Source organism: Macrotis lagotis, chromosome 1 (genome assembly GCF_037893015.1).
Source record: "Macrotis lagotis isolate mMagLag1 chromosome 1, bilby.v1.9.chrom.fasta, whole genome shotgun sequence".
Taxonomy (NCBI): Eukaryota; Metazoa; Chordata; class Mammalia; order Peramelemorphia; family Peramelidae; genus Macrotis; species Macrotis lagotis.
The window spans coordinates 286,171,974-286,189,978 of record NC_133658.1 but is presented as its reverse complement, the minus strand read 5'-3'; the positions used below and the strand labels follow the sequence as shown (position 1 = coordinate 286,189,978).

The window sequence follows — 18,005 nt, the reverse complement described above, 5'->3', positions numbered from 1 at the left end:
CCTTAAGACATACTCTGAACATTGAGTGTGGCTTAGTATAACATTGTGAGGAGATTCTGGGGATGGGGGAGGAGATACATATCAAGAAGACTCAGTGAGAAAAGGGGCCATGAAATGGTCTGTGGGATTTTCTAAATAGAATTAGACTTTACTTTTCCCTCTTTTTATACTTAAAGGAAACTTCTCCAAAAAATAGCAATATCATCATTAATAAATAAATGCTAGAGCAATTTGGAATTACACCAAAGGGCAACAAAAATGTGCATACCCTTTGATCCAGCAGTACCACTACTGGGTCTATACCTTGAAGAGATGATGAAAAAGGGTAAAGAAATCACTTGTACAAAAATATTCATAGAAGCCCTGTTTGTGGTAGCAAAGAATTGGAAATTAAGTGAATGTCCTTCAATTGGGGAATGGTTTAACAAACTGTGAGATATATATATATATATATATATATATCTCACAGTTTGTTATATATATATATATGTCATGGAACACTATTGTTCTATTAGAAACAGGCTTTGCTGAGCAAGATGAGCAGAACCAGAAGAACATTGTACATCCTAACAGCAACAATGATCAACTTGATGGACTTGCTCATTCCATCAGTGCAACAACCAGGGACAATTTTGAGCTATCTGTGATGGAGAATACCATCTGTATCCAGAGAAAGAATTGAGTAATTTGAACAAAGACCAAGGACTATTACCTATAATTTAGGGGGAAAAAACTTGTTATTATTCATGTTATTGCTTCTCCATGAATCCCTTCCCCTGTGTTTCTTTCCCATTCCATATAAATGGACCCAGGGAGGTGATATTTACAGAGATTCACATACCAATAGGCTTTCAAACTTCTTTGCTTCTGTGATATGAATCCAGTTGTCTTTTTCTACCACCTTAATATGTTTCACTTCATCATTGAACCTAAGGAAAAATGGCAAAGATTGATATTCCTGATCAAATTGCCCAAAGCTAAGAATTACTTTAGATTTGTTATGACTGTTTCTCCATTCCACTGGTTGACCGGGACCAATTTCAAGTGTCTTTTAACTACTTTCCAATGCTTTCTATCTTTATCAGTAAATCAAGGATCAGCCTTTTCCCATTACCGACTTAAGTAGGCAGTAATAGAAGTCAGCTACTCCCATTATCTATTTCTGTTTCTCATTCTAGGCTAGCTGTGTTAGTCTTGATATAAATGATTCTTGATCAAGGCATAGGATTGTTCAAGTTCTTAAGATCTCTCTTGCTGTCTTGTGACTCACTTCAGCTAACCCACATTTTTCTGCCCTATTGAATGTCTTGTTCTGAGTTGACTTGTCTGGGCTTTGGACCCCCCACTTCGTATTGCAATTCAGATTGAGTTTTGCTTCCTGAGATGCTTCTAATCTCTTATCTCTTGCCTGCACTAGCTTCCAATATCTCTGAATCCCTTCAATTTACCTTGCGTGCCTAATATCTGAAACACTGCTCTCATGTGCCCTATTATCACTGCATATGCTCTGAGTGCAGGTTGCTCATGTAGCTACTAATTTTCAGCACTGTCTGACTACAGGGTTCAAGATACTTTCTTAACTCTGGTCCATTTCTGCATTTGGACCCTGTCCTTTACTTTCAGTCTTGCTTTGAGGATCCTGGTTCTGGTTCATGTACTGTCTGCTTTTTCTAATCCCCTAAAACTTTGCTCTTATTCTAACACTGCTCTCATTTCAAACTTCTAGACATCTCTACAAAGCACTGAGAAAAGTGATCCTAGATGAAAGTTCTTTTTTTCTCATCTTTTTTTTGGGGGGGTGGTGTGGGGGGCGGTGCAAGGAAGCGGGAAGGGGAGCAATTAATTCTTCTGTGTAAGCAGAGACTATAGTTTTCAAATATGATGGCTGACCATGGATATTGGCTTTACTTCTGGCAAGGTAAACATTTTGAGATTTTCATCAGGAAATCATATGAATTGCTCAGGCTTTAACTTGAGGGGAGGTCTCCTTACTACAATTGCTACAAAACAGGCAGTTTTGTTTTGTTTTGTTTTTTGATCTGGCGCATACTTTATACTTATCGCAAATCGCTCTGCCTCTGCAGGTCTTTCTCGAATCAAGTACGTCCCACTTGCATGGGATTTCAACAAGTTATCAGTCTGTTGTCGTTCCATATTGCCTGCAAACCTGAAGATGGACAGATTCCTTTAAGTAATGATATATAAAAAGATGAATGTGCAGCAAGATTCTTACAGGAGATGTAATTTTCATTTGGGAGGGAGAGATTTTGTTTTCTATATGTTTTAGAAATGAGTCCTTTATCAAAAATACTAGCTATGAAATTTGTTTCCCAGATTTCTGAATTCCATCTAATCTTGGCTACATTGGTTTTTATTTGTGCAAGAACTTTTTAATTTAATGTAATCAAAACTATCCGTTTTGCATTTTATAATGTTATCTATCTCTGGTTTGGTCATAAACTACTCTACATAGATCTGACAGATAAACTATTCTGTGTTCTCTTATTTTGACTTGATCTTGGTATAGGGTGTGAGATGCTGGTCTATGCTGAAATTATGCCCAGTTTTCCCAGTGGTTTTTGTCAAATGATGATTTCTTACCCCAGAAGCTAATACAGATTACTATTTACTACTGTTTCTTTTGTACTTAATCTATTCCATTAATCCACCACTATTTCTTAGTCAGTACTAGACAGTTTTGATAATATAATATAGTTTTAGAACTGGGATAGTAAGGTCATCTTCCTTTGCATTCTTTTTTTCATTGGTTTTCTTGATATTCTTGATTTCTATTTCTCCAGATGAATTTTGCTACTATTTTCTCTGACTCAATAAAATTATTTCTTGACATTGTTCTGAATAAATAATTTAATTTAGGTAGAATTCTCATTTTTACTATATTAAGTTGACCTACCTAAGAGCAATTGATGTTTTTCCAGTTGTTTAGATCTGACTTTACTTATTGGAAAAGTATTTTGTAATTGTGCTCATATAGCTTCTGTGTTTGTCTTGGAAGGTAGATTCCCAAGTATTTTATATTGACTACAGGTACTTTAAATGGAATTTCTCTTCCTATCTTTTGCTGTTAGGTTTTATTGGTAATACATAGAAATGTTGATGATTTATGTGGGTTTATTTTGTATCCTGCAACTTTCTTAAAGTTGTTAATTTGTTCAAGTAGTTTATTAGTTGATTTTCTAGGATTCTTGAAGTATACCATCATATTATCTGCAATGAGTAAGGGTTTTGTTTCCTTATTGCTTATTTTATCTCTTTCAATTTCTTTTTCTTCTCTTATTAATAAAGCTAACATTTATAACACAAAGTTGAACAATGGCAATCCCTGTTTCACCTCTGATCTTAATAAGAATTCTTCTAGCTTATTCCCATTACATATAATGCTTGGTGATCATTTTAGATAGATACTTATTATCATTTTAAGGACAACTCCATTTATCCCTATGCTCTCTAGAGTTTTCAATAGGAATGAGTGCTGTATTTTGTCAAAATATTTTTCAGCATCTACTGAAATAATCTACTGAAAGTTTTTGATATTCAGGTCAATTATGCTGATTGTTCTCCTTGTATGGAACCATTCCTGCCACAAATTCTACCTGATCATAGTGTATTATCCTAGTGTTAATTTTCTGTAATCTCTTGGTTAATGTTTTATTTAAATTTTTTGCATCAATATTCAATAGAGAAATTGGTCTATAATATTCTTTATATTTTGACTCTTCCTGGTTTAGGTATCAGCACTATGGGAGGGGACTTTGGATTTGTGATTTCATCTACATAGATAACCTCCCACATGGGATCTACCTCTACTTATGTATCATAACAACTCCTGTGTAACTTTAATCTTGGAATGTTGCTTGGGGGACACTGAGCTCTTAAACAAATTGCCCATGAGCATACAGCTAGAAGGTTTTAAAGGCAAGAATTAAACTCAGGCTGATTTTCCTGATTCTAAGACCCGCTCTCTGTCTATTATACCATCCTCCCTCTTAATAGACGTGATGGAAAGAAAAGGTGAATGGATCATGAAGTCAAAATACCAGAAACTTCATTTAAAACAACTGCCTCATTTGAGATGAAAAAGAAAAACAGAGACCCAGAGAATAGAAGGGACTGGTTCAAGGTCACACAGTTAAACATGATTTAGAATTAAAGTTTAGACCCATACAACCTGACATTTGTCAGATTTCTGCTCTGCTCCAGCATCTACTCAAGAATTATGCTATGTAGTAAAAAAAAATTCTCTCCAATTGCTCATTTTAACAATTGACTCACCAAGGGTATGTGGTATAATCTATTTCTCTCGATAGGGGCCTACTGCTTGGAGGCTATAGAAAGAGAAAAGGACTGGTTATTAAGGCACAAAATGTATATGATCACAGGATTTAGAGCTGGAAGGGGCCTAGAAGTTCATCTAGTTCAACCTTCCCAATTTACAGTTGAAGCTACAGAGGTCTGGAAATGTAAAGTGACATAAAATGATAGAGTGAGGATGTGATCTCAGGTCCTCAACTCATGTGTCCTTGGCTCCACTGTGTTGTTGGATGTGACAGGGCACATTCTTCTCTCAACCTTCTCTCTGGGGCTAATTTTTTTTTCCAATGCCAGGAATTTCCAAGTTTTTATCCACAGACTAGATTTGTCAAAGGCAAAGATTGGCTGTCTATGACTCATGCCTGATCTGTATGTATGCTATATGGAAGAGGAATTATGATTTTACCTTCCACTCCCTGGGCCCTAGGCTTTTGTTGTTGTTTAGGCATTTTAATCCTGACCCTATTTGGGGTTTTCTTGGCAAAGATGCCACAGTACTTTGCCAGTTTAAAAACCAATTTCCTCCTCTAGTTAATTTTATAAATGAAGAAACTGAGGCAAACAGGGTTAAGTGACTTGCCCAGGGCACACAGCCAGTAAGCAGCTGAGGCTGCATTTGAACTCAAGTCCTCCTGACTTTGAGATCAGCATTCTATTCATTGTACCCCCTTGCTGAGCTTTTGAAAAGTTATGAATAAATTCAATAGCTGAAGAGGAGAAGTGGGCATGATAGACATATGGGAATATTGTGAATAACGGCACAAGGTAAAAGGGCACTATGAGTGCAGAGATAGGGGCAAGGAGTTAATCAGTTTGGCTGAAACCTTGAATGCCTGGAGATAATAATGTAGTTTCAGCTTTACCCATTAAACAGTAGGGAGCCTTTAACAGATTTTTTTTGTTTTTTTTTTTTGCATGTCAATGGGGTTGTGACTTGCCCAAGGTCACACAGCTAGGTAATTATTAAGTGTCTCAGACTAGATTTGAGCCCAGATCCTCCTGACTCCAGGGCTGGTGCTCTATCCACTGTGCCACCTAGCTGCACCCCCCTTAACAGATTTTTGAAGAGAGGCTATGATATGCAGGATGGATGGAGGTGGGGAGAGGGCAAAGGGAAGGTTGTGCAAGTTGTTTCTATATGGAACCAGTAGTATTACTCCAATACCCTATCTATAATATGATGCCAACAATGACCTCTGTGTTCCAAACCCCTTATGAGCAGTTCCCTGGTCCACTGGAGGCCTGGACCTCAGTGGCACAGACAGTGGAAAAGCGCTTACCCCGGCCATCCACAGGGCAGGGCTTCACAGATGAACTAGGAAAATAGCCCGACTTCTTGGTCTGCAGTAACCTTCCCTGAAAAGAGCAAGATTCAATTCAGTGTTCTGTCTACTGATTTGCAAGTTGATGCAAAGTTCTTTTGGGGGAGGTTTTCATCCTGATCCTTAGCTCTCCCTATGACTTCACTAAATTCCACAAACATGACAGATACATATGTTCTTGTTGATGTTCATCCTTGGCTGACTCTAGGTGAATCCACGAATTTTGTCCATGGGGTTTTCTTGGCAAAGACACCGGAGTGGTTTGTCATTTCCTTCTCCAGTGAATTTCCATTTAAATAGATGAGGAATTTAGGGAAATAGGGGTTGAGTCACAGGGTCACATAGCTAGTAAGTGTTTGAAGCTGGATTTGAACTCAGGAAGATGAGTCTTCCTGACTTTGGGCCCTGCATTTTATCTACTCTGCTACCTAGCTGTCCCAATGGAGATATGGGTCAGCTAATCTGAAACATTTTCCAAGCTCCCCAAAACACCACTTACTTCCCACCATTGAGACTCAGGGTCACCTCTCAGCAGTTCAATCACATCGCCTGTTTGGAATGTCAATACTGGCTTCCCTGGAGGAGCAGGAACACCATGGTAATTCTGTACAGCCACCATCTTCGGACCTAAAACAGAGAGGGAAAGGAAACAGCTCATTCTAAGCAATTCAGTTCAACTTGGACCAGCTATCCCTTGTACTTCAGCTTGTTAAAGATCTTTTTAAAATATGTCTTCATAGACTTCTTATATCAGTTGTCCAATTTGGAAAAATACTCTCAACCAATCATCAGACCCCAATGAAGCTCCATAAAAAACACTTGGTTTCAGTGGGGGCCCTACTCTACTAATAAGTAGACCACATATGGATCAGTTTTTCAGTCTGCAAAATGGAGGGGAGAGTACCTGCTAAATATCCTTCATGACATACTGCCATGCACATGTCCCTCACCCTTTTATACCAATCAGTGAGCCTATGCTTCCATTCACCATCCCTGTGACTTCCCAGATCAAAACACCTTTCCCTTATGAGATCTTCTCCTTTTAGAATATAGGCTCCTTGAGGGCAGGGATCATCTTGTTTTTTTTATTTGTATTGCCAGTACCTAGCACAGAGTCTGGCACATATACTTTTAATTAACTAATTCGTTCATTTATGAGGATGTTAGCTACTCCTCATGAGATACTAATGTCTGTTTTTAGAATTATTATTATTATTATTAATTATCCTAAGAAAATTTGTTTAATTCAAGTCAAAAACTTAACTATGGTCTCAGATACATCAACAACTTCTTTCTATAGAGTATTTTATATTTTTCAGACTCTTGCACATGTGGCTTATGCCTAGAATGCTATCCCTCCTCCTTTCCACCTCTCTTACTCCCTTATTTTCTTCAAAACTATGTTTAAGTGACATCTTCCCCTTAGCTTCTTTCTAGTATCCCTCAATTTTACATATATATATATATATATATATATATACATACATGTATATATGCATATATATGATAGACACACACACACACACACACACACATATATATATATATATATATATACATAACAAACACAAATATATGCATTGTCTCAATCAATGGAATGTAAATTTCTTGAAGGCTGGAACTGTTTTTCTCTTTGAATCCCCAGTATCTCCTAGCTCAGTGCAGTGATGAATGTTTATTGATTAACTGATTCAATGTTCCTGGGTGACAAAGACTAGGAAAGAATGTGACCATAAAGAAGAAAAAAGAAGAAAAATGGAGATCCTCCCTTTTCCTACAATGACAGCATTTCAAATAAGCCCCTGTCTTTACACCCCACCCCTATCCTGGGGAAATCACTGTAGCATTTCAAGAGAAGGTCTAAGCAGGATGAATTTGGGGTTCTTGCCAATGTCAATGTCTCTTTCTCCCATGACACAACTATTCATTAGCCCTCCCAAATGGAACCTTAAATAATGAGTGTTTTGTACTTGTACCAGACATACTTACCAGCTCCTGTACTTAGTGCATCCTATAAAGGAAAGAAAAAACAACAGACTGCAATTAGAGGAAGACGTTTTTCATTGACTCTGGCTTAAAATATCAGGTTTATTTTCCTTAAGTAACCCTTCACTGCAGTGGATGACAAATTCCCCACCCTAGAAGTCAAAGCAATGGATAGAGAGGGGGTACTGCAGATGGGCTTTTAATGCCTCTCATGCCAAGAGCCCTTTATTGGAGGCATTCACTTTCTTTTACCCTCTCCATATTCCCCTGCCCTAAGCTCCCTCCAAGAAGCCTTCCTTGGTCAGCTCAATTGTGACTCTAAAGCATTTCTATGGCACTAAGGGTGGGATTTGTCTCTTCAGTACAATGATAATCTCTTTAGGGTCAAAAACTAAAAGTAGGTTGAGTTGATTGATTTTATGATCTTCCTCAGTATATAGTACATAGGAAATTACAGGATCATAGACTTAGGTTTGGGGCAGGTAGGTGGCATAATAGATAGAGTGCTAGTTAAGAGTTAATAAGACTCCTTCCTGAGTTCAAATATGGCCTTAGTAGTTGTATGACCCTGGCTAAGTCCCTTAACCATGCTTGCTTCAGTTTCCTTATTTGTAAAATGAGTTGAAAAAGGAAATGCCAAACCACTCCAGTATCTTTGCCAAGAAAATCCCAAAGAGGTCACAAAGTTAGACACAATTGAAATGACTGAACAAAAACAAGAAAATCTAAAGTTGGAAGGGATTTCAGTGGTCATTGTGTTCACTCCCTCACTTTACAGATTAAAAAAAAACTGAGGCACAGAGAAGTGACTTGCCCAAGGTCACATAGCTAATACATGTTTAAGGCAAGATTTGAACCCAAGTCTTCTGGTGTTCCTCATTCCCTCCCCCCATCTCCACACAGTATTTTCTCTTACAGTATTCTGTGCCCTTCTTACAATTCTCCAATAATACCCTATCCACCATGCCAGTGGTGTCAGATTCAAATGGAAATGAACCATTAAATTATACACAAGGAACCCTATGGGTCACATATTGGGTTAGAAAGTTACTAATTTAACAAATGAACATTTAATAAATAAATTATTATATAAATAACTTTAACAAATTAACATTTACTTCTACTGTATTTTTATTTTGTTACACATTTCCCACTTCCATTTGAATCTGGTTTTGGATTGCAATAAGGAAAGCTCGTGTTTTGACACCTCTCCTCTGTCCCACACAAAAACTTAATATTGGGCTAATTTGTTGATATAGATAAGCCATCATCTAGGTAGACTAGAGAAATGCAGGAAAGAGGAAAGGAGTCATTGACCAATAAGCATTTATTAATAAAATGCTCTTATGTGCCAAGCATAGGACATAGAACAACCTGAATGCTTTCAGGTGTCCTCTGCCATCAGAGAAGCACAGAAGGATAACAGGACAGACTACCTGAGAGGAGGGACATTCAAATCCAGGACCAGATAAAAATTGCACAGTTTGAGAGATGGAAGCGGCCTTGTCTAGTCCAAACTGTACATGAAAAGAATCTGCATTACAAGATACCCAATGAGTGATCCTCTAGCCTCTGACTTGGAGACTTCCAAGGAGGAGGAACCACCCCCTCCATACATACAGGCATACATAGGCATACAGTGGGCCTATCACCCAGATGGAATTCTGCTATATGTAAATAACTGTCACTGAAGATCAACGGAGAAAACATACAAGGGAATTCTGCTACTACCATCACCCTTAATGGATAGCTTGTGACTTGGAGAAGCAATGGGAATTCGGATAATTGAATGAGGCATGAACCAGATTTTGCAAACATCAGAGAGGTGAGAGTGAAGAGAATGAATTTGGATGTTCTTACCGGATCTACAGGAGAACCTGAAAAAGAAGAAAATCAATCAGTTAGAGGTCAAATAGGCTGTAGTGAGTGAGTCCCTGGATGAAATTGTTCATTCTCTTATCATTCAAGTGCATCTCCCTTAGCCTGGTGTTTTAGATTTGTGAGTGAGGCAAGACATCATGAAGGTTAGTCACCAGTATGGATTATAGTGAGGGCAGGAAAGATGCCCAGAGGGACCCCCCCACATTGTTCCCATCATGTGTTCCTACCATTCTTCTGAGTATTTTCTATCAACTTTGGAGAGTTAATTTTTAAACTTTGGTTTGGGGAAGGGGGAGAGATGGGATTCTGAGCAGAGCTTTGGGACTGAGCCCTACAAACAGATTTGCTGATGTCAGTGTGATCACATGCTGCAGAAGAGAAGTAGGCTTCAGCTTGTCAGATAGCAAGGACATATTCCAGCTCCCACCCCAAGCTCCTCAAGATTTCCCTTATCTTTCTCCCCCCGTCCCTTAGATCACCCTGCTGAGTCCCGAGGATCTGACCAGCTGGGTAGCCCACCCTCTGTGGGGCAGGGCAATGGTTACAGTAAAAAGCACACGGGAGACTCTGGCAATTCAAATGCATTCTAACACTCACAGTTGCAGATATATTTAGGTAGACATATGTATCCAATGGGCCCTAAAGAACACAGATGGACACACTGAGCTGGGGTCCGGCAAAAATCCAAGCCAGGACATATAGACACATAAAGAAAGAAGTCATTGCATACACTCACATAAAGGTTGCCTGGGACCAGTCACAGAGTCCCTCCAGTACAGGATTCTATGTTTGCAATGGTGCCCAAGGAATGCTTTAGGGGAAGTTCTCTCTATAGTACTAGCCTAATATGGTGACTCATATTGAAGAGACTTGAGTTTTGATTTATCACCTGTTTGACCATGGGCACCTTTGCCCACCTATAAAATGGGGATAATAAACATTGTCTCTACCAACTTCATCAGTAGTATATAAATGGGAGTTATTATTTTCTCCTAATAACTTTTTACACACAACAAAAGTAAATGGAAAGAACAACAGCAACCAAACATTCTCTAAATCGAATGGTGTGAAATTATAATGACTAACCTTGGCCCCCAAAAAGTGATAATGAGAAAGCTCCTTCTATATCTTTATAGCAGTAAGAGACTATGGATATGGAATCCTACATTTAAGTCAAACTTTTTTTCAATATGTTGACTAGTTTTGCTGAGATGTTTACTTTTTTATTCTTGTTATAAGGGGGATGACTCTCTAGAAAGAGGGGGAAGACTAATGGAAAATAGAAATTAGCAGAAAAAGAATTTGCTTCAATTTCTTTGAACAATGATTTGTATTTGAGCCTATTTCATTCCACATGGTAATAATAAGTTCTATAGATTTGTTCTCTTCTTTGAGAAGTCTTATAGTGTGGGGGGGTAATTCTCAAAATTATCTCATATAATGCTATAAATTGTGGTGAAAAAATTTGTACTCCATTTTCTCCATGCCTTCTTTGAGTTTAAAGGCTTCTATCTTATTTTCTCTCAACTTTTTTCTCTACACAATTCAGTATTCTAGTCTTCCTGATCACACCATTTTACCTCCATAACTTCACTCATGTTGTTCTCTCCTGCCTGGAAACCCTTGCCATCTCTGTACCCAGCCAAATCCTATCCATACTGAAAGGACCAAGTTCCATTTCTTTTCAATAAAGTCTTCCCCGATTCCTCTGGACCTCAATGTTTCTTTCCATCTGTCCCCAGACAAAATACACCCACCTTCTTTTTCCCTACTCTTGACTCTTAGACCCAAAGAACAGAACTAAGTCCTTCTTATATTCTGTACTGTATTTGTTGTCCAGCTGTTTTATCTGGACTACAAGTTCTAGAAAGAGAAAGCAACATCTATGGCCTCTATTTTTTTCTATATTCTTTACTGTGCCTCACAGGAAGATCCAGGAGGAGTTTAATACAGAGCTGTTGGCTGACTGAATTAAACAAAGCCTAAACTCATATTTCTATAACCTGAAGGCTTTTGAAGAACTTTGCCCACAACAATCTTGTTAAATAAGTAATTCAAATATCATCACCCTTATTTTAAAGATGGGAAGGGGAAGGGCAGCTAGGTAGTGCAGTGGAATAGAGCACTAGCCCTGGAATCCGGAGGACCTGAGTTCAAATCTAGTCTCATATACTAGCTTTGTGTCCCTGAGCAAGTCACCTAATTTTAAAAAATCAAATAAAAGTAAAGATGAGAAAACTGAGGCTCAAAGAAATAGATTTCCTGGCACAAGGTTTCATATTTTATGGATGTCAGAACCTGAATTTGAATTTGGCACTGAATTCATGTATAGGGCTCTTCCTACTACATGATACCATCTCAGGTCAGTCCTCAGATTATACCTTCTACCTTCTGAATTACAGAAAAGTGAGAAGCCCAGACCGCCAGAAATTCTCTCTTTTTTTTTTTTAAGGTTTTTGCAAGGCAAACGGGGTTAAGTGGCTTGCCCAAGGCCACACAGCTAGGTAATTATTAAGTGTCTGAGACCAGATTTGAACCCAGGTACTCCTGACTCCAGGGCCAGTGCTTTATCCACTATGCCACCTAGCCACCCATGCCAGAAATTCTTAAGGAGAATAGAGCCTGTTTCATACTTGTCTTCATATCTCCAGTTTCTAAGATAGTGTCTGGCACACAGTAGGCACTTAATAAATTCTTGTTACTGAACTGATTCAGTGCAATTCAGGGTAAGATATTTAACCTCTCCCAAGATCAATCTCCTCATCTGTAAGATGGGGGTTTTAACACCATCTACATTACTGGGCTCCTATGAGGATCTAATGAAGTAGTGTATAAAAAGTACTTTGTAAAATGTAAAGTGCTCTTATTTCATCACCATCATCATCATCACTGTCACCTTTTCTTGCTTTTCCCTGACTCTGTCCTAACCTACCTTGGGTTCCAAGGCCAATATTGCCTAAGAGAATTTAGATGAGGCTTGGTAAAGATCATGGAATTCTGCAGTCCCTCTTCTAGAAACTGTTTCATGGAGATGTCATAAAATATCTCTAAGAATTAAGGGCTGGGCTGCCAAGATGGGAGACATACCATCACTCAATAGGAACTGGTCATACAAAGAAATAAAAAGAAAGGTAAAATACAGTCCCTGCTCTTGCTGTCTAAGGGGAGGAAACAGCAAGTACATAACTATTGCAAAGATACGGAAAAGAAAAATCAGGGATGCTCTTTGATGCTAAGGAGGTCTGGGAAGGGATGCTCATGGAAAATGGGACTTTAGTTGAAACTTGAACTAAGTCAGAGAAGTCAGGTTATTTGTACATTGCAACCCACTCATATCTTCCTCAATACAGAATGGAAATTTCCCCATCTCATGCCTTTCCCTCTATCATCTACATCATGTTCTGGAACAGAGCTGATGTGAGAAAGCATTCCAGGTGTGGGGGACATCCAAGGAAAATGCTCAGTGTTAGGAGATGGAGGATATGTGCAAGAAACAGCAAGAAGACATTTGGTCATGGAGTGCTTGCTGTGTTTGTCCCTATGGTTGGGACCAAGTAGGACTGGCATGACCAGGGCTGTGCTAGAACCATCCAATAAGGGAATTGTTACATTGTCATTAGGAGCATTTACACCCTAGGAATCAGAAAATGCTACAAATTAGGATTTGATTTCTTATTTTGTTAATTGTCTCCACTTAAAAAAAATAGATAGAAAAAAATGTTACTTAATGTAGATTAATCTTAGAAGTATGCTATACTTTTCTGCTCCCATTCCAAGGCCATGACCCTAACTCTGGTGATCCTGGCTAGCAGCTTGCTGGTCTAGCTAGACCCCTGGACATTGAAAAGATCACCAGATCACTGAGTCTAGAACAGAATGTTTATGGAAGCTACTCGTTCCTCTGGCAATAATGTATATTTATCACCATACCAGCACTTAGTAGGTACTTATTCTGCCTTCCCCCACCCACCCACCCGCCCTTCCTCCATTTCTTCTGCAGCTGTTGATTTTGTTTTCACTTGTCTATCAAGGAATACAAGTCTAAAAGCATGCATCAACATGTCCAAGGGCAAGGCTTTTTCAACAGCATAACATTTTGCTCTAGACCAGAGGTGGGGAACCTTTTTGTTTTTTGGTGAAGGGTCATTTGAATTTTTAACATCATTCACTTGCTATATTTGATCAAACACTTAACTATCTCACCCTTAAAAAGCTACAAGATTTATTGAATTTTGAATCCTGCCTGTGGGTTGCCTTGCCAATGCAGGACCAATATGATCCATGGGCCAGAGGTTCCTCCACCCCTGCTCTAGACTATAGTGTGCTATATAACAATGTGGATCAGTGATCTCTTTGATATGAGCATTCCTAATTTGTGTGCACATTGCAACAAACCCATACCTTCCTTCCCTACAGAATGGGAATTCTCCCATCTCTTGCCTTTCCCTCTACTCTCTATGATGTGTTCTGGAAAAATGAACTGCTGTTATTAGGGGGACTTTACAGCATGATATAATGTTATTACCTCTATTTTACAAAAGGAAAGAAACAGTAGATTTAGGATTGAATTCCGGTGCTGCCACTTATTAACAAGGTGGAAAAGTCAAATAGCATGTTGTTTCCTCTTCAATTAAAAAAGAGGAGGAGAAGGAAATGGAGGTGGCATTCTTATCTTACTTTTTTTCCCAGCTTTTCCCAGGGAAAAGTCATTCAGTCTCAAAAGAATGAATGCCTAGGGGCAGCTAGGTGGCACAGTGGATAAAGCACCAGCCCTGGAGTCAGGAGTACCTGGGTTCAAATCCGGTCTCAGACACTTAATAATTACCTAGCTGTGTGACCTTGGGCAAACCACTTAACCCCATTTGCCTTGCAAAAACCTAAAAAAGAATGAATGACTAAAGTTGGAATTTCAGGTAACACAAGGCCTGTTCTACTTGAAGGCTTCAGTCTCAAGACTGCAACTACCTCATGAGGAGGACACATACGTTTTGCCATCTTCCAGGTCATCAATGGTCAATCCCCACAATCTCCAGGAACTGAACTAAACTAGAACCTTAGCCTCATCATTATGAAATTTTGGATATGGAGATAAATGGCATGGTATTATCATGATATTTTATGTATGGAGATAAAAAAAGGTAGAGTTAAAAACACTGGATGGGAGTTAGGAGACTGGAATTCTAGGCCTGGTTATAATGTTGTTTGTCATTGTTTGTCCTATGTTTGAGAGAAAGGCAATGACATCAGGGAGATGAGACCATAATATGTATATGAATTGGAGCTGAGTTGGGGGGAGAGGAGGTTAAAGTTATCAGCCTCACTTTCCCTTCCAGAGCTATCTGGGTCCAGTGGCGAAATATGGATCAGGATGACTAGAGATGACCCAGGATTTGAGGCAATCGGGGTTTTGGTATCTTGCCCAGGATTACACAGCTAGTAAGTGACAAGGGTTTGGAAGTGGATTTGAACTCAGGTCCTCCTGACTCAAGGGAGTGCTCTATCCACTGAACCACCTAACGTACCTGGTTATAATATTTCCTTGCTGTCTTTTACTCTTTGGATCTCAACTTCCTTATTTAGGACCAGATTCTCTGAAATCCTTCTAGCTCTAATATCTGACTCAGTAATATTTTGAAAAACACTCTGGAGGTGGAGTCAGAAGATCTCAGTTTGAGTTCCAATCTATCTCATCACAATAACTGTGGGATCTTACACATTATTTCTCCAAGTTTCAGTTTCTTCATCTGTCAAATGATGAAAGCAGTATTTGTACTCCCTTGTTACATGGATCAAATAAAATAATGTATGCAGAGTGCACTATAAGGCCATGATGATTTGCCCTCTATTTCTGACACCTAACTGTGGCATAGAGGTAACCTAGCATTCTATAGGAGACTATAGGAGTAGTCTAATAAAATGGGGTTAACGGTAAATTGTGTCTGCTGAGGAATAGCCTAAATAATCAATCAACCAAAAGCATTTATCAAATACCTGCAAGTGCTAGGCCCCATGTTAAGAATGTAAACAATCTCACCAGAAGGTTAATTTCCTAAAACACAAAGCCTGATCATATCATCCACCTGTTCAAGAAGCTTCAATGGCTTTCTGTTCATTGCCTTTGGAATAAAATACAAATTCCTTAGCTCAGCATTTAAAGCCCTTTGTAAATTCCAATTTGTATCTCCAGATTTATTGTTCATTACTTTTTTTATACATGCTAGTTTCTAGTGAAACTTTTCACTAGTGAAGTTTTTCCCCTATTTGGGTACTTCATTTCTCGTCCCTAAGCTATAGGCCACACTGCTCACTTTCTGCTTCCAGTTTCATGCCTCCCCTCACCAGTCTCCACACTGGTTACCAGGCCCCCTGGGGATACTAATGTGTCTGAACACATTCATCTATGATTAGTATCTTTCCAACTCATCTTACTTTCTCCATCCCAATCCTGTTCTCAAACCCCAAGGTCCATTCCCTTATTCTCTTCATCCCTTAACCCAACCATGCTAATGTCCCATTTCAGATCCACCCACTTTATGGAATACCTGTTCCATAGTTAAGAAACCTGTTTTCATTTTTAACTTTTTCCTTTCTTGCTTCTTCTACCTTCTGGAATTTTGATGAGACAGTTTCTGAAGATCCTACAACCCTGGACAGCCTAGCCAGCACTGCCTTACATTTATATCTACCTTACCTTGTAGTAAAAGAATTGGAATATTCTTTGCTCCCCATTATCACTTTTAGACTGTCCCTCTGCTACCATTTCTTTGTAATCTCTCCTCCTTTGAAGTTCATTTGACCCATACTGATCATACAGACATAATTCTAGTAGCTATTATCTATCCTCAGGAAATTCTCCTCCTTTATCAATGGTCTTAATTCATATCTCCTCCCCAAATACAGACTTCATCCTGGAATTTCTCCAACTATCTTCAAACAGCCTAACTTCCTAGTTCAACATTCATTTCTCTTGGGCCCACATCCCCACCTCAGCTACAGAGATATATAACAAGATCATATCCTTGATCTTATAATACTCAGAAGTGGTCGACTTCCAAGTTTATGAACTCAGAAATTCATTTACCTAATCATAAAGTCCTCTTCTATTTTTCCCCTTTGCCTTACAACCTCCAATTCTGTTTTTTGTCCTCAGTGTGATATCCTGTCCTCCCGATGCCAAGTTCTTGCTCATCAGTCCTGGCAATATTCTCCCCTATTCCCCATTCTCTTGGTGAAACAATCTAATTCTATACTATCTTCTACTTTTAATTCCCATGGATCCTTATAGTATCACTGATCTTACCCTGCCAAAGACCAGCCTGGAATTTTTATTTACTACCCATATTCCAATTCACATACTTCTGAACAAAAGCTGGAGAATAATAGGAAATTGCTGATGAAGTACACTAAAAAAATCTTTTTATACACCCCTAATTGATGCACACTAACTCACTCACTACAGAAGCTTTTCTTCCCTCCTCAAATCTTCCTAACCATTCCTGCTCCTCAGTGGAGAATCTTGCCTCATATTTTATTGAAAAATGAAGATCATTCACCTTGAAGTCTCCCTCCCTTTCTTTTCATCTCATCACTCAGATGCCTTCTGTCACTATCTTCTTCACCCTTGTCTCACATAAAGAGATGGCCCTACTCCTTAACAAGACAAACTCTTCTCTCATTTCAATTCATCTACTCCAAAAGATTGTTCCTCCTATCACCCCCAGTTCTCTCACTAAGCTTTAATTGTTTCTCATCTGGTTGCCTCCCTATTTCTACAAGCATGCCCACATCTCTCTTTTTCTTCCTCATCTGACCTGTCCATCCCCACTAGCTATCATCCTATTTTGTGACTAAATTGATTAAAAAAAATACAATCAATGATTTCACTTCCTTTACTCTCATTTTCATCCTCACTCTCTGCAATCTAGTTTCCAACCTCACCAATTAAAATTACTTTGTAAAGTTTTCAATGCTCTCATTTGAAAGAAGGATCTCAGTCACCCTTCTTGACCTCTTTGTAGTATGAGACACTATCTCCTTGACAGTCTCATCTCTAGATTTTCCTCCCACTTATCTAACCATTCCTTTTCCATCTCCTTTACTAGATCTTCATCCAGGGTAAAGGTATATATCTCCCAAAATTCAGTACTATTTTTTTTTCTTTCTCTACTATTTTATTTGGTGGTCTTACTAGCTCTTATAGATTAAAATGTCTTCTTTGCTGATAATTTTCAAATCATTTGTTCAGTACTAAGCTCTCTCTTGACTTCTAGTATCTCATCTCCAAATGCCTTCTGGATACCTAGAAATGGATATCCTATATCCATATTAAACTTCACATGTCCAAAACTGAACTCATCTTTCCCTTCTTCCTCAAGTCTCTCTCTACTTCAGGCCATTCTACACACCCAGCAATCAAAGTGAACTACTGAAACAAAGTCTTGACCATGTCATGCACACCCACAATTACCATCATCTCTAGTGCCT

General features: G+C 38.7%; 1 protein-coding gene across 1 annotated transcript in view; it reads right to left on the bottom strand.

Moving 5' to 3' along the window:
- The window catches only part of LOC141505182 (guanine nucleotide exchange factor VAV2-like), a 447,203-nt gene that overhangs the window by 2,080 nt on the left and 427,118 nt on the right, over positions 1 to 18,005 (bottom strand). The window contains exons 18-25 of the mRNA XM_074210759.1: positions 10,119 to 10,160; positions 9,501 to 9,517; positions 7,644 to 7,665; positions 6,154 to 6,281; positions 5,596 to 5,688; positions 4,294 to 4,346; positions 2,051 to 2,167; positions 842 to 929 (exon numbers count right to left, since the gene is read on the bottom strand). Coding sequence (XP_074066860.1) covers positions 842 to 929; positions 2,051 to 2,167; positions 4,294 to 4,346; positions 5,596 to 5,688; positions 6,154 to 6,281; positions 7,644 to 7,665; positions 9,501 to 9,517; positions 10,119 to 10,160 — 560 coding nt within the window. The remainder of the gene's footprint in view (positions 1 to 841; positions 930 to 2,050; positions 2,168 to 4,293; positions 4,347 to 5,595; positions 5,689 to 6,153; positions 6,282 to 7,643; positions 7,666 to 9,500; positions 9,518 to 10,118; positions 10,161 to 18,005) is intronic.